Source organism: Ictidomys tridecemlineatus, chromosome 4 (assembly GCF_052094955.1).
Source record: "Ictidomys tridecemlineatus isolate mIctTri1 chromosome 4, mIctTri1.hap1, whole genome shotgun sequence".
Taxonomy (NCBI): Eukaryota; Metazoa; Chordata; class Mammalia; order Rodentia; family Sciuridae; genus Ictidomys; species Ictidomys tridecemlineatus.
Genome location: NC_135480.1, coordinates 106671671 through 106684482, shown reverse-complemented (window position 1 = coordinate 106684482; position 12812 = coordinate 106671671). Strand labels below are relative to the sequence as shown.

Sequence of the window (12812 nt, the reverse complement as noted above, 5' to 3'; positions counted from 1 at the left end):
TTATAACACAGAAGGGTGGATCACATGAAATAACACTTTCCTCAGGGCCATTTTCACATCCTTGTTTCTCAAAGAATAAATCAAAGGATTGAGGGAAGGGGTGACAATACTGTTTAACACCTGAACAGCAGAATCCAGCCAGGGGCTTGAAGCAGGTCTGAGATAGACAAGAAACACAGGTCCATAGAACAAGAGGATGGAGGTCAGGTGGGCACTGCAGGTGGAGAAGGCTCTGCGCCTGCCTTCAGAGGAACGGATTTTCAATATAGAGAGAACAATGCGGGTGTAAGAAAGAAGGATAAGAAGAAAGCACACCAGGGCAACCACACCTATGTTGGTGAAACTCACCATCTGTGCTAGAGAAGTGTCTGCACAGGCCAGGGACAGCACCACTGGAATATCACAGAAAAAGCTGTCCACCTCATTGGGCCCACAGTAGGGCAACTTAAAGATGAGAAACGTGAGGATGCTCCCATGCACACAGCCCCCCAGCCATGTGCACACTGTCAGGCTGGTGCACACCCTCTGGTTCATGATGACAGTGTAGCGCATGGGGTGACAAATGGCCACAAAGCGGTCATAGGCCATCACTGTGTACAGGAAACACTCAATGCCACCCAGGGTGTGGTAGAAGAAGACCTGGGAGGCACAGCCCTGGTAAGAGATGGTGCGGCTTTGCCCCGCCAGGGAGACCATCATCTTGGGGGAGTTCACAGAAGGGAAGAAGATGTCAAACACTGACAGGTTTCCCAGGAAGAAGTACATGGGGGTGTGCAGGCTGGATGAAGCCAGAATGGTGACAAAGATGAGCAGGTTCCCCAGCAGGGCGAACAGATAGAAGGCCAGAAACAGGACAAAGATCATGTTCTCCAGCCCTTCAGTGTGAGGAAGTCCCAACAGGATGAACTCCTTCACAGAGGTGTAGTTGTTCATGCTTGGGCACCAGGGAGGCCTGGAAGCAAAGCAATAATCATGACCTAAGACCTGGAGGATGTGAGAACACCTTCCCACAGAGCGATTTCTCCCCAGGCAGTGGCTGCCAGCAAGAAGGCTGAGGAGGGAAAGAAATCAGTAATTAATCTGGGCTTAAATTAAGTAATGTGTTAAATTGGTCTTGGAGTGATTTTTTTTCCCAAGTTAAGTGAGATAAGTGAATGATTTATACTTGGCAAATGACTTATAGTAATCTAATAAAGACTTATTGCCAATTGAATTTCAGTTGTCTGGTTCATCATCAAATACACTTGCATATTTCAAAGAGGATCCTTATTCCTCTACCATCTTCAAGAAAAGTTTATTACAGATACAATATCATTTTAGTATCAGCCAAGTCATAGCTTGTTTGTAAATATACCAACTACCTAAATATATACACAGAAAAAAATAAATAGAAATTGTGTATAATGATTTGCTTATTTTTACTTCAATAATACTCTACTTTCTCTTTCATTTATATTCAACTGATAAGAATATGATGCATATCCAAAACCTACTCACACATACAAAACTAGGTAGAGCCTAGAAGGTGCTGCATAGGTGATATAAATAACTACAGCCTCCCACCGGAAATTCTGTTCTCAGCTCACTTTTACTTCTGTACTACAGAACTCAGGAATGCAAATTTCAATAGTATTAATAATATTTAGCTTCATTAACTAATATCAGAACTAAATAAACCTAAGATACAATTTGAATTACCTTTTCTGAAACCCAAATTTCTCATTCTCTTTTTTACATCTCATTTGCATCTTAACTCCCATGTATCACTACAAGATATGCCTAATTTTCTTTTACTCTGAGCAAGGTTTGTGAACACAAAATAATCTTATAAATCTATTCATATTGCTTCTCTGTTACCCTGTCCTGCATTACTTTAATTTTGGCAAGGATAAAGGCTTACACTGTGAATAATATCTCAATATAATCTCACACACATTCATTTTCTATTTGCCTAGCAGAAGTATATAGATGAATAAAATAATGAAAATCTCACTCTGGAGTTATATAAAATGATTTCTAACCTGACCTGATTTTACCATTTACTACTTTACTTCTATGCCTTGAGCAAATTACTTAACCTCTCTGATCCTTATCCACTCAAAAGAAAAATACAATATTTCCTGTCTCATAGTGTCTTTGTGAGACATCAATAAAACAATGAATACTTTGCATAGCATTTGGCACTTAGTTGCAAATACTTAATAAAACTGCAAACAAGTAATCCTTGTGCATAAGACTGAGAAAAGTGTGATAATGTAGTAATAACAAAATCATTACAGTTGTATATAATTAGAAATGGACTCTGAAGGATTTATAGGATTTTAAAAAGAAGAAAATGCTGTTCTTCAGAATCTAAAAATGTGTTTTATAAATAAATTGACAGAATTAAATGAAGATATTGTAGTTTAGACATGTGTGTACTCTCCCTTTAATCAGATCCTCTCTATTTCCAAGTTCAGCAACCAGATTCGCTCTGATAAATGACACAGGTGTCTGGTTCAAACCTGCACCGAAGCAAACTGCAAAGATCCCAAATTGCCTTGATACACTCAAAATTCTCCTTACATGTCCTCTACAATGAGTATTTCATACCACACCTCCGTACACACCTGTCCTCAAGAAAGAATCTCACATTAGCCAAGAGAAAAATATCTAAGCACAGTCTTCACCTCATCATGAAAAGAGTAATTTGGAAACACTCAATTTCTGCCACAGAAGATTTTAAGTAAAATGTACAGGATCACCTCTCAGGGAAACCGATGGAGTCATCCTTCTGCAGAGAGGGCAAACTAGATTTTGTCTCTAATATTAAACCCTAGCGTTTTATATTTTGAAAAAAAATTTGAATTCTTTACCATTACTACACTCATTGATTTTTGCATTATCCTTTTGTCATTATGAAATGAAAATATATACCGTCTGTTAAAGAAAGTTGTCATAATGATAAAATGAATAGATGTCGAGTGAGAATGATTATTAATGTTTATCTTAACTGCAAAATAGGATTCCTGAACAGATAACCTATGTCCTTCCATGTCACCCACCTTCCCCTACCAACCATTCTTCTCACACACACACACACACACACACACTTCCCGCTCCATGGCTTCCTCTGTGCTGGCTCACTACTGGTTCTCTGAACTCCACAACAGGTAAGAGTCTCCCGAGGCCCAAGAGTCTCCTCCTCGCCTGGGTTGAGCAGGTGAAATGACCAGGACTCACAGCACCTCAGGAGAATGGAGAAGACCAACAAGAGCAGTGTAAACAGAAAAAAACCGAATAGAAGCAGGTGGAGCTTCAGACACCTACCAGCTGATGGAAAACAGTGTGATGTGGGTAGAGAGGGTTTTTCCTTAAGTTTCTAGGCCAGAAAAATGTGTTCCTAAAGGCTGAACTCTATTTTGCTTAAGATGCCATGGTGTAGAGCCAAGATTTTGTGCTTTATCCTCTTGAATCCAAGACGTACATTCCGCGCTCAGCCCTAGTATTAATTTGGTTCTTAAATTCTGAATTTATAATGACTTTGAGTAATAACGGACCTGGACTCTTCCGAAACAATATCCCCAATGGCTCAGTCCTCCAAAACAGGAAACACGAAGGAGCAAAGGGAGTAATTAGAGACTTTCATCTCTGGTTTCACTTACTTCCTTATCTCTGGTTCACTCTACCTCATTATTTTATAATTTGATGTATTAATTAAGGAAGTAGCTTGAAAATGTATAACCTCTTTGATTAACAGTCAAAAAAAGAACAGAAATATCATATTTCTTCTACCTCTAGAAATACCATAACATTTATGATTACTATAGTTTTGAAGATTTTTGTCTAATAACTTTGCTATCAGCAATACTTATAAGGATAGATTTTACTGGTAGTATTTATTACCATATTTTGAAATAACACAGTTTTTTTCCCCAAAAAATTGACAACCAACCATTTTTAATATGCATTTTTGGTTACTCCTCAGGTTAAATATAATTACAAATTTCTATTTATTATTTTTCCTTACAACAACTAAAACCACATGGTACTTTCAGGTAAGACAAATAGACAAATGGAAGAGAATAGAGAGCACTAAAACACAGCTGTTGGATATATGAAAAACTGATTCAAGTCAAAGTTGGAATGAACAGCCATAGAAATTTTTTTTCAATAAATTTCACTGGACGGCTGTATCAACAAGGAAAAAATTTAAACTAATATCTTACCAAATATCATACATAGGATTAAAATCCATTTGAAAGGTACTATAAATTTGAATCTGTAAGAAAAACAATTTAGCATTTTTATTAGAGTTTTATAATTAAAGATGATAGCTGGGTTCCTCTTGACAAAATCATACAAACATAAAATTCAATTTCAGTTCATGATCTCCCCTTTTTCTCTTCTTCATCCCTCTCCTTTCCCGTTCTCCTTCCTCTGCTTTGCTTGACTTACTTTCACTCATCTATTTATTTATACTTGATTGGTTCATTTTGCTTATACATAAAGGTGAAATTCCCTGTGGTATATCTATATATGCACATAACATTTTTTTTTTAGAATTCATTGCCTACCTAACTTTTCCCATCTCTCTATTCTGCCTCTTGATCTCCTTCTTCTACTGATCTTCCCTGTATCTTGATGATATCCTGTCCTTCCCTCCTCCTTTCCCTTATTTTACTCTAGTTTCCACATGAAAGAAAAAAAATCAACTTTTGAGTTTCTGAGTCTGGCTTATTTCACTTAGCACAATGTTCTTCATTCCTGTTCATTTACAATTAAATGCCATAATTTCATTCTTCTTTATGACTGAGTAGTACACCAGGTATGTATATACCACATTTTCTTGATCCATTTCTTGATGGGCATTTGGGTTGACCCCATGAATTAGCTATTGTGAATTATGCTGCTATAAACATTGTGGTAGCTGTATTGCTATAATATGTTGATTTTCATTCATTTAGGAAAATATCAAGGAGCAGGATAGCTGTGTCATATGATGGCTCTATATCTAGTCTTATGAGGAATCTCCATACTTTTTTCAGAGTAGTTATACTAGTCTGCAGTCCCACAACAATATACAAGTGTATCATTTTCCCCATATCCTTGCCTGCATTTATTAAGATTTATATTCTTGACCATTATCATTCTGACTAAAGTAAGATGAAATTTTAAAGCAGCTTTGATTTGCATTTCCCTGATCTCAATAAATGTTAAACATTTTTTATATAGTCATTGGCCATTTGTGTTTTTTCTTTGGGGAAGTTTCTGTTTAGTTCTTTTGTCCATTTATTTATTGGATTAGTTGTTATTTTGGTGTTAAGTTTTTCAAGTTTTTTAAAGCACTTTGACTATTAATCCCTTGTCAGCAGAGTAGCTGGCAAAGATTTTCACCCATTCTAGAGTCTCTTTAGCTGTGCCCTTAGTTGTTTCCTTTGCTGTACAGAAGCTTTTAAATTTGATGGCACCCCACTTATTGATTGTTGGTTTTCTTTATTACAATTTGAGGGACTTTTAAGGATATTGGTGGTCACACCAAGATGATGGAATGCTGACCCTGTTTTCTTAGAGCAGTTGCAATGTTTCTGGTCTAATTCCTAAGTCTTTGATCCATTCTGATTTGATTTTTGTGCAGGATGAAAGACAAGAATCTAGTTTCATTCTTCTACATATAGCTGTGCAGTTTCCCCAGTACCATTCACTAAAGACTGTCTTTTCTCCAAAAAAAAAAAAAAAAAATATTTTTGGCCCTTTTGTCAAGTATCAGATGGTTTTTGGTATGTGGCTGTGTGTCTGTCTTCTATTCAGTTACCCTGGTCTTCAGGTCTATTTTGATGCCAATACTATGCTGTTTTTGATACTACAGCACTAGTATGATTTCAGATCAGGTACTGTTTTGCCCCCTGCATCACTTTTCATGTTCAGTATTGTTTTGGCTATTCTGGGTCTCTTATGCTTCCAAATGAATTGAAGGATTGCTTTTTCTAACTCTGTAAAGAATAATATTGGAGCTGGGCATGATGACATACTACTATAATCCCAGCAAGGAGACTGAGGGAGAAAGATCACAAGTTCAAGCCACTTTCAGCAAATTAGTGAGGCTGTAATCAACTTAGCAAGACCCTGTCTCTAAATAAACAAATAAATAAATAAATAAATAGGGCTGGGGATGTGGTTCAGTGGTTAAACACCCCTGGGTTCAATCCCCAGTACCAAAAAAAAAAAAAAAAAAGAAAGAAAAGAGAAGAAAAAAAGAATGGTACTGATAATTGATATTTTTGATGGGAAATGCATTGAATCTGTATAGAATTTTTGGTAGTATAGTCATTTTGAGAATATTAATTCTACCTATCAAAGAACATGGGAGGTCTTTCCATCTTCTAAGGTCTTCTTCAATTTCTTTCTTCAGTATTATATTATTTTCATTATGGAGCTCTTTTTACCTCCTTGGTCATATTAACTCCCAAATGGTTTTTTTGGTGATGGTAGTGGTGGTGGTTTTTCTTGTTTGTTTGTTTGTTTGTTTGTTTCAGTTATTGTGAATGAGATAGCTTTCCTGATGTCTTCCTCAACTGAACCACTGTGGGAATATAGGAAAGCCATTAATTTATGGATGTTGATCTTGTTAATGCTACTTTGCTGAACTTATTTTAAGCTCTAGAAGTCTTTTGATGGTGTTCTTAGAGTTTTGGGGGTCTTCTACATATAAGTTCATGTCATCTGCAAACAGAGATCGTTTGTTGACTTCTTTTCCTATTTGTATTCCCTTGATTCTTTTCTCCCACCTAATCATTCTGGTTAATGTTTTCAGGACTACATGTAATATGGTACAATGAACTGCCTTATCTTATTCCTGACTGCAAAGGAAATGCTTTTTCTCTTTTCAGTATGATTTTGGCTTTTGCTTTGTCATAAATAACATTTATGATGTTGAGGTAAATGCCTTCCATCCCTAGCTTCTCCAGTATTTTTAACATGAATATGTGTTGGATTTCATCAAAGGCCTTTTCTGTATCTGTTGAGATAATCATGTGATTCTTGCCCTTAATTCCATTTAAATGTTGAATTATATTTATTGATTTGCATATGTTGAATCAACCTTGCTTCCCTTGAATGAAACCCAATGAAACATTGTGTATTATCTTCTTGATGTGCTTTTGAATGTGGTCTGACAATATTTTATTAAGAATTTTTGCCCCTATGTTCATGAGGGATATTAGTCTATAGTTTTCCTTCTTATATGGATCTTTTTCTAGTTTTGGTATCTGGGTTACACTGACTTCATAGAATGCATTTGAAAGTGTTCCTTCCAATTTCATGGAATTATTTGAGAAAGACTGCTGTTAGTTCTTCTGTAAAGATCCAGTAGAACTCTGTTGAGAATACATATGGTTATGGGCTTTCCTTTTTTTGGAAGGATTTTAATTACTGTTTTATTTTATTACTTGATATTGGTTTGTTTAGATTTTCTATTTCTTACTGGTTCAAATTGTTATAGTTAAAGCTGCTTCCCAGGGTTTCATAAACTGACTTCCAGACCATTCACATATAATCGAATCAAGCCTTTATTGAAGCACACCGGTGGCGGGCTGCCCAGAACATAAAGCCTTTCCCCTGATCAGCCCCGAACAATTGCAAGGGCACTCCTTATAAGCCTGAAAACCGAAAAAGGGATGTTGGGGCGGGCGGGGTGGGGAGTCCTAGCCAATGCAAGCAAGCCAGGTTACAGAAGCGGGACAGTGCAGGCAAGCGGAGGGAAACCTAACCAATCACAGTTAGCCCAATCACCCCAGTTACAGAAACAGAGCCCCGTTACCCTAGTTACAGAAACAATGTCTCATTAGGTAGTTCCATGTTCTTAAAGGTTTCTATAGAAAAAGGAAAAGAACATCTTGCTCCAGTCATGACTCTTCTACTTGGCATGGTTGTTTTACAGGATGAAGTCATAAAACAAAATAGAGTCACATTTGCTCCCACTATCACAAAATCGAGAAATTTTTTCAGTGTCTTCTAGATTTTTCAGCTCATTGGAGTATAAACTTTCAAAATACTTTGGATTTCAGAGGGTTTGTGGTGATATCTCCTTTTTCATCTCTAATTTTATGTATTTGGTCTTTTCTCTCTATTTATTGGTTAATTTGGCAAAAGGTTTTTCAATCTTATTTATCTCTTCAAAGAACCAGAGCTTCACTTGAGTATTGTTTCTGAATTCTCAATTTCACTGCTTTCAGCTCTAATCTTGATTATTTTCTGTCTTCCACTGATGTTGGAATTTTTTTTCTCTTCTTTTTCTAAGGAGGTGGATCATAAGGTTATTTATTTGGGATTTCTCTGTTCTTTTTTTCATGTAAGCACCCAGTGCTATAAATTTTCTTGTTAGAGTTGTTTTCATACTGTCCACCACGTTGGGTAAATTTCTGGGAACTTTTTAGTCAGCTGCTGGTGACTTTAACATAGTGCTCTCACTACTGAACAGATAATGGGGGACTTTAACATAGTACGCTCACTACTGAACAGTTCTTCCAAAGAAATTATAGAACTAATTAATACAATCAATAATTTAGACATAACAGACATATATAGAATATTTCATCCATCAACAAATAAATACACATTCTTCTTGGTGGCACACAGATTCTTCTCTGAAATAGACCACAAACCAGCTCTTAGTAAATACAAAAAAAAATGGAGATAATATCCTGCATTCTATCAGATCATAATGGAGTGAAATTAGAAATCAATGATAAAATAAGAAATAGAAGTTACTCTAACACCTGGAGACCAAATAATATGCTATTGAATGACAAATGGATAGCAGAAGAAATCAAGGATGAAATAAAAAAAAATATACTTAGAGACAAATGAGAATACCTAGAAAACATATCAAAATCTCTGGGACACTACGCAGGCAGTACTAAGAGGAAAGTTCATTGCACCGAGCTCATTTATCTCAAGAATAAAAAGTCAACAAATTAAATGACCTAACATTGCATCTCAAAGCTCTGGAAAAATAACAAATCAATACCAAAGCAGTAGAAGATGGGAAATAATTGAAATCAATGAAATTAAAACAAAAAAAATTAACAGAACAAAACGTTGATTCTTTGAAAAAATAAATAAGAATCCTGTTTCATATGCTTGAAATTTACTGAGAGAAGATCATTAGTATTCTCATCACAAATTAATGGTAACAATGTGAGTTGATGGCTGTGTTAATTAACTTGATTGTTTCAATCATTTCACAAAGTGTACATGTATCAAAATTATCATATTGTACACTTCAAATGTATGTAACTTTGTCAGTTAAAACTCAATAAAACTAGAAAAAAAAAGAGAAAGTTTTGGGTTGTCCATCACATAGAATCTCACTGGGTTTTAGCAATGCAGAGTCAAAAGTGATTTATTTCTTACATATATTTTATTGGTATATTATAATTATACATAATAGTGGGATTCATTATTGTCATATTTGTACACATATAAAATATGGTAAATCTATTCCCCAGCACCTTTTCCTATTCTCCTCATTCTCCTAACCTGCTTACTCTACTCTACTAATATCCTTTCTATTATTATGATTTTGATTTTATCATTATTATTATTTTATTAGTGCATTATAATTATATACAAGAGGGATTCATTGTGGTGTATTCATACATGGACACAGCATAGTTTGGTAGATTTTATTCTTCAGTACTTTCCCAAGCCCTCTCCTCCTCTCTCCCTCCTAATTCCCTTCCTATATTCTATTATTCTCCCTTCCATTTGTGTGGGAATGAAAATCATTTCTTTCTTATTCTTGAAGGAGATAAAACTTAATAGTCACTACTGACTTCTTGATAGAAAAAGCCACAAGTTATTCAATACTCATAAGAGATCCAGTTAATCTTTGAACGACAAATACTTGGGCAACAATAGTATTTTCTTCCACAGCAATAAGAGAAGAAATTAACGGGTATTTAATTTGGAAAATACAAAATTAACATTTCATAAAGGTAACACATAATTTCATACCTTATAATCCAAGACAGTAAAATGGAAGTTAATAGCATTCATAAATGTATTTAATAGAAGATAGATATTTAAAGTAACCAAAATTAATAACATGTACTCATAAAGAGACTTTAAAACATTAACCAGAGCTAAATCTCAAATAATTATTAAAATATCATTTAAAGGAAGTATGTTGATATTACATGGATTAAATGTGTTTTAATTTAAATGGACACTCAATGTCAGAAAATAGGATGTTGTGATATGTTAATTTGAAACTGGCAGAAATATTAATTCAGAGGACCTCATTTCTTCAAAATCCATTCTGTAATGAGCTTTATTCCCCATATACATGTGAAAGCATATATGTTAGTATAAAAGGCACGCAAAACTGCAATTTTCCTTTTCTAAAACTGACAGTTCTTTGTGCTTCTGACACATCAGATCAGTTTTTCTTGTTTTCACAAGACCTTTTACAATAGCAAAAACACACATTACTTCAGAAGAAGATATGAAGAGATATATACCTTCTCTCTTTTTAGTCAGAATAATTAGTCAGTATAAAGCAAGATTTAAAAAAAAAACTTACAAAGAAAATGTAAGCATGTTCTAAGGTGAGTGGATTGAAGGTATTAAGACTGGAGTCAGAGAAAAGGAAAGCTCTGACCAGACAAGATGACAACATCCCTTCTTAGCCTGGAACTTGCAGAGTGCAAGCCTGCCAAGCTCCACAGGGAGGAAGTTTAATTAGTAAGATGTTTATCTAAGAAGAAATAGTGCTCTGATTATCCCTGGAGCACAGCAGATCCACAGCAGATCTTTTTGTGATGGCCTATAATCCCCAGAAAGATAAAGATGCATCAAAGAGACTATGAACCTCACCAGAGAATTGTCCCTTTGGGAAACACAGTGGTATTTTCTACTCTTGAAATCAAAGGAGATATCAGGAAAAAAAGTTAATCATTCTCTGCAGAAGAAGACTTCAACCTAAAGTGTCATGCTTATTTATTTTGGAAATTAATTTTTGGCTACATAGAATGACTTAAGTAACAATGCCCCATCAAAGCGAAACCAACTTTAATAGGCACACTGGGATAAAATTCTGAGTATTTATCACAATGTAGGAACACTATCTCCATCAATGAGGAATCTAGGGCCAAGGAAGTACCTCCTGAGATATCAAACATATTTTAAGCTCTATTAACTCTAAAAAAAGAGTTTGTTTCTGTAATGTTTTCTTCTGTTTTCAACTATGCAAGGAAAAAAATAATACTGCTCATCAAAGACTAAGAATTCTTTAAGCTTTGGATTCTGCCTTTTGATACAAAGCTTAGTCATAAAATTGGTAAGTAGCAAAAAATGCAAAATCTCAGTATTTTTCATTGCTGAGCATTTTAGGGGTGATTACAATGTATTTGTGCTCACAGTTTTGATTTGCTTCATTCTTCTGTAGCTTTGGATTAGATTGCCTTAGTCATGAGCTGGTTAACATTTGCATGGTCTTATAAAGGACTCAAAATGCTTTAAAACCATAAATGAATGAAATGCTTTCTCCATAAACCTTGATATTATTACAAAGCATCCAACTCAATTCCAGCGAGTTTTGCAATAGAAAAGTGAGTTTCTTTCAGAGACCCCAAAATGAAAATTGTTACAGATATGAATTTATATGACAGAAGCATCTTGGAATTTAATGAAGCAGTGTTCCTTTAACCAGATTTTCTTATATTTCTTGACAGTTTTTTTTTTTTTTACTTTTCTCCTTAAAAAAATAATTCCAAGGACTTCCAGTCTTCTCACTTAAGGAAAAAATATTGAGTTTGAGATCTGGAGTAATAGAAGTCTTAGAAACAGTAAGAGTAATTTCAGACTGTATACTTAATCTCTACTTTAGAGGCACAATTTTTGTTTCATAAAAAGTATATTATTATATTTAATTCAGTCCTGAAAACTCCAACACCAGAGACACAGTTTAGTATCACTTTACTACTTAATTAGATCTAATTTTTCTTGCATATGTCAAAATAACTTATATGATGATGTGATCATGCATTAGCAGAAGTGTGGGCAATTATTTGACATCCTAAAGGGAGAAGTAATAAAAAATACAAATGGAAAAAAAAATAAAAATAGGAATGGTTAAAAGGTAAGAAAAGTTGAGAAAAGAAATGATACTCTGTCTATCATTGCATTAGTTTAGTTTCACATTTTTCATATGACCAGGGTGACACGGTCTAGATGGGACAAAGGAATGGAAGGAGGTTACCAGAAATGCTGGGCCACTGCTGTTACCCTGCCTCCTCATTCCAACTGCTGCTGAGCAGATGTAGAAAGATGGTTTTCTCTCGCTATCCAGGATGTTCATTACTTTATAGATTGTACTAAAATAGAAATTCCCTGATGATCAGAGAACTGAATGTTTGAAGGTGTATATGTGCATATGAGTGTGCGTATATGCATATGCAATTGTGTGTTTGTCTGCCTATGTGTTAGAAAAAGATAGACAGAAATATTTGAATACATCAGATAGAAATTACCCTGAATATATCTTTTCAAATTCTACAGAGAATAAAAATATTTGCTCAATTTTTTGAAATTTAATTGATTTCTTATGAATTGACACTTTTTTTTCCCATTTATGGCTGAGTTTGGTATTGAAATAAGGTTGAATCCATTTCTCCTGAGAATCTGCCTTCAAAGTGAAGGGGCTGCATAAAATATAGATGACAATTGAACCACAGAGAAAGGAGCTCCCATATTTCACACAAAATATGTTCTCCATGAATACTAGGTTTGCCTTCCGATGTACAAGGTCACAGTCCTACATATGAGAAGAA

The 12812-nt window shown here is 34.9% G+C and overlaps 1 protein-coding gene across 1 annotated transcript; it reads right to left on the bottom strand.

Annotated features, from left to right (window-relative positions):
• LOC144376695 (olfactory receptor 10D3-like) lies at positions 1–933 on the bottom strand. The gene has a single exon (XM_078044959.1). The coding sequence runs from the start codon at positions 931–933 to the stop codon at positions 1–3; it is 933 nt and encodes a 310-aa protein (XP_077901085.1).
• Between the last annotated feature and the right edge of the window lie 11879 nt (positions 934–12812).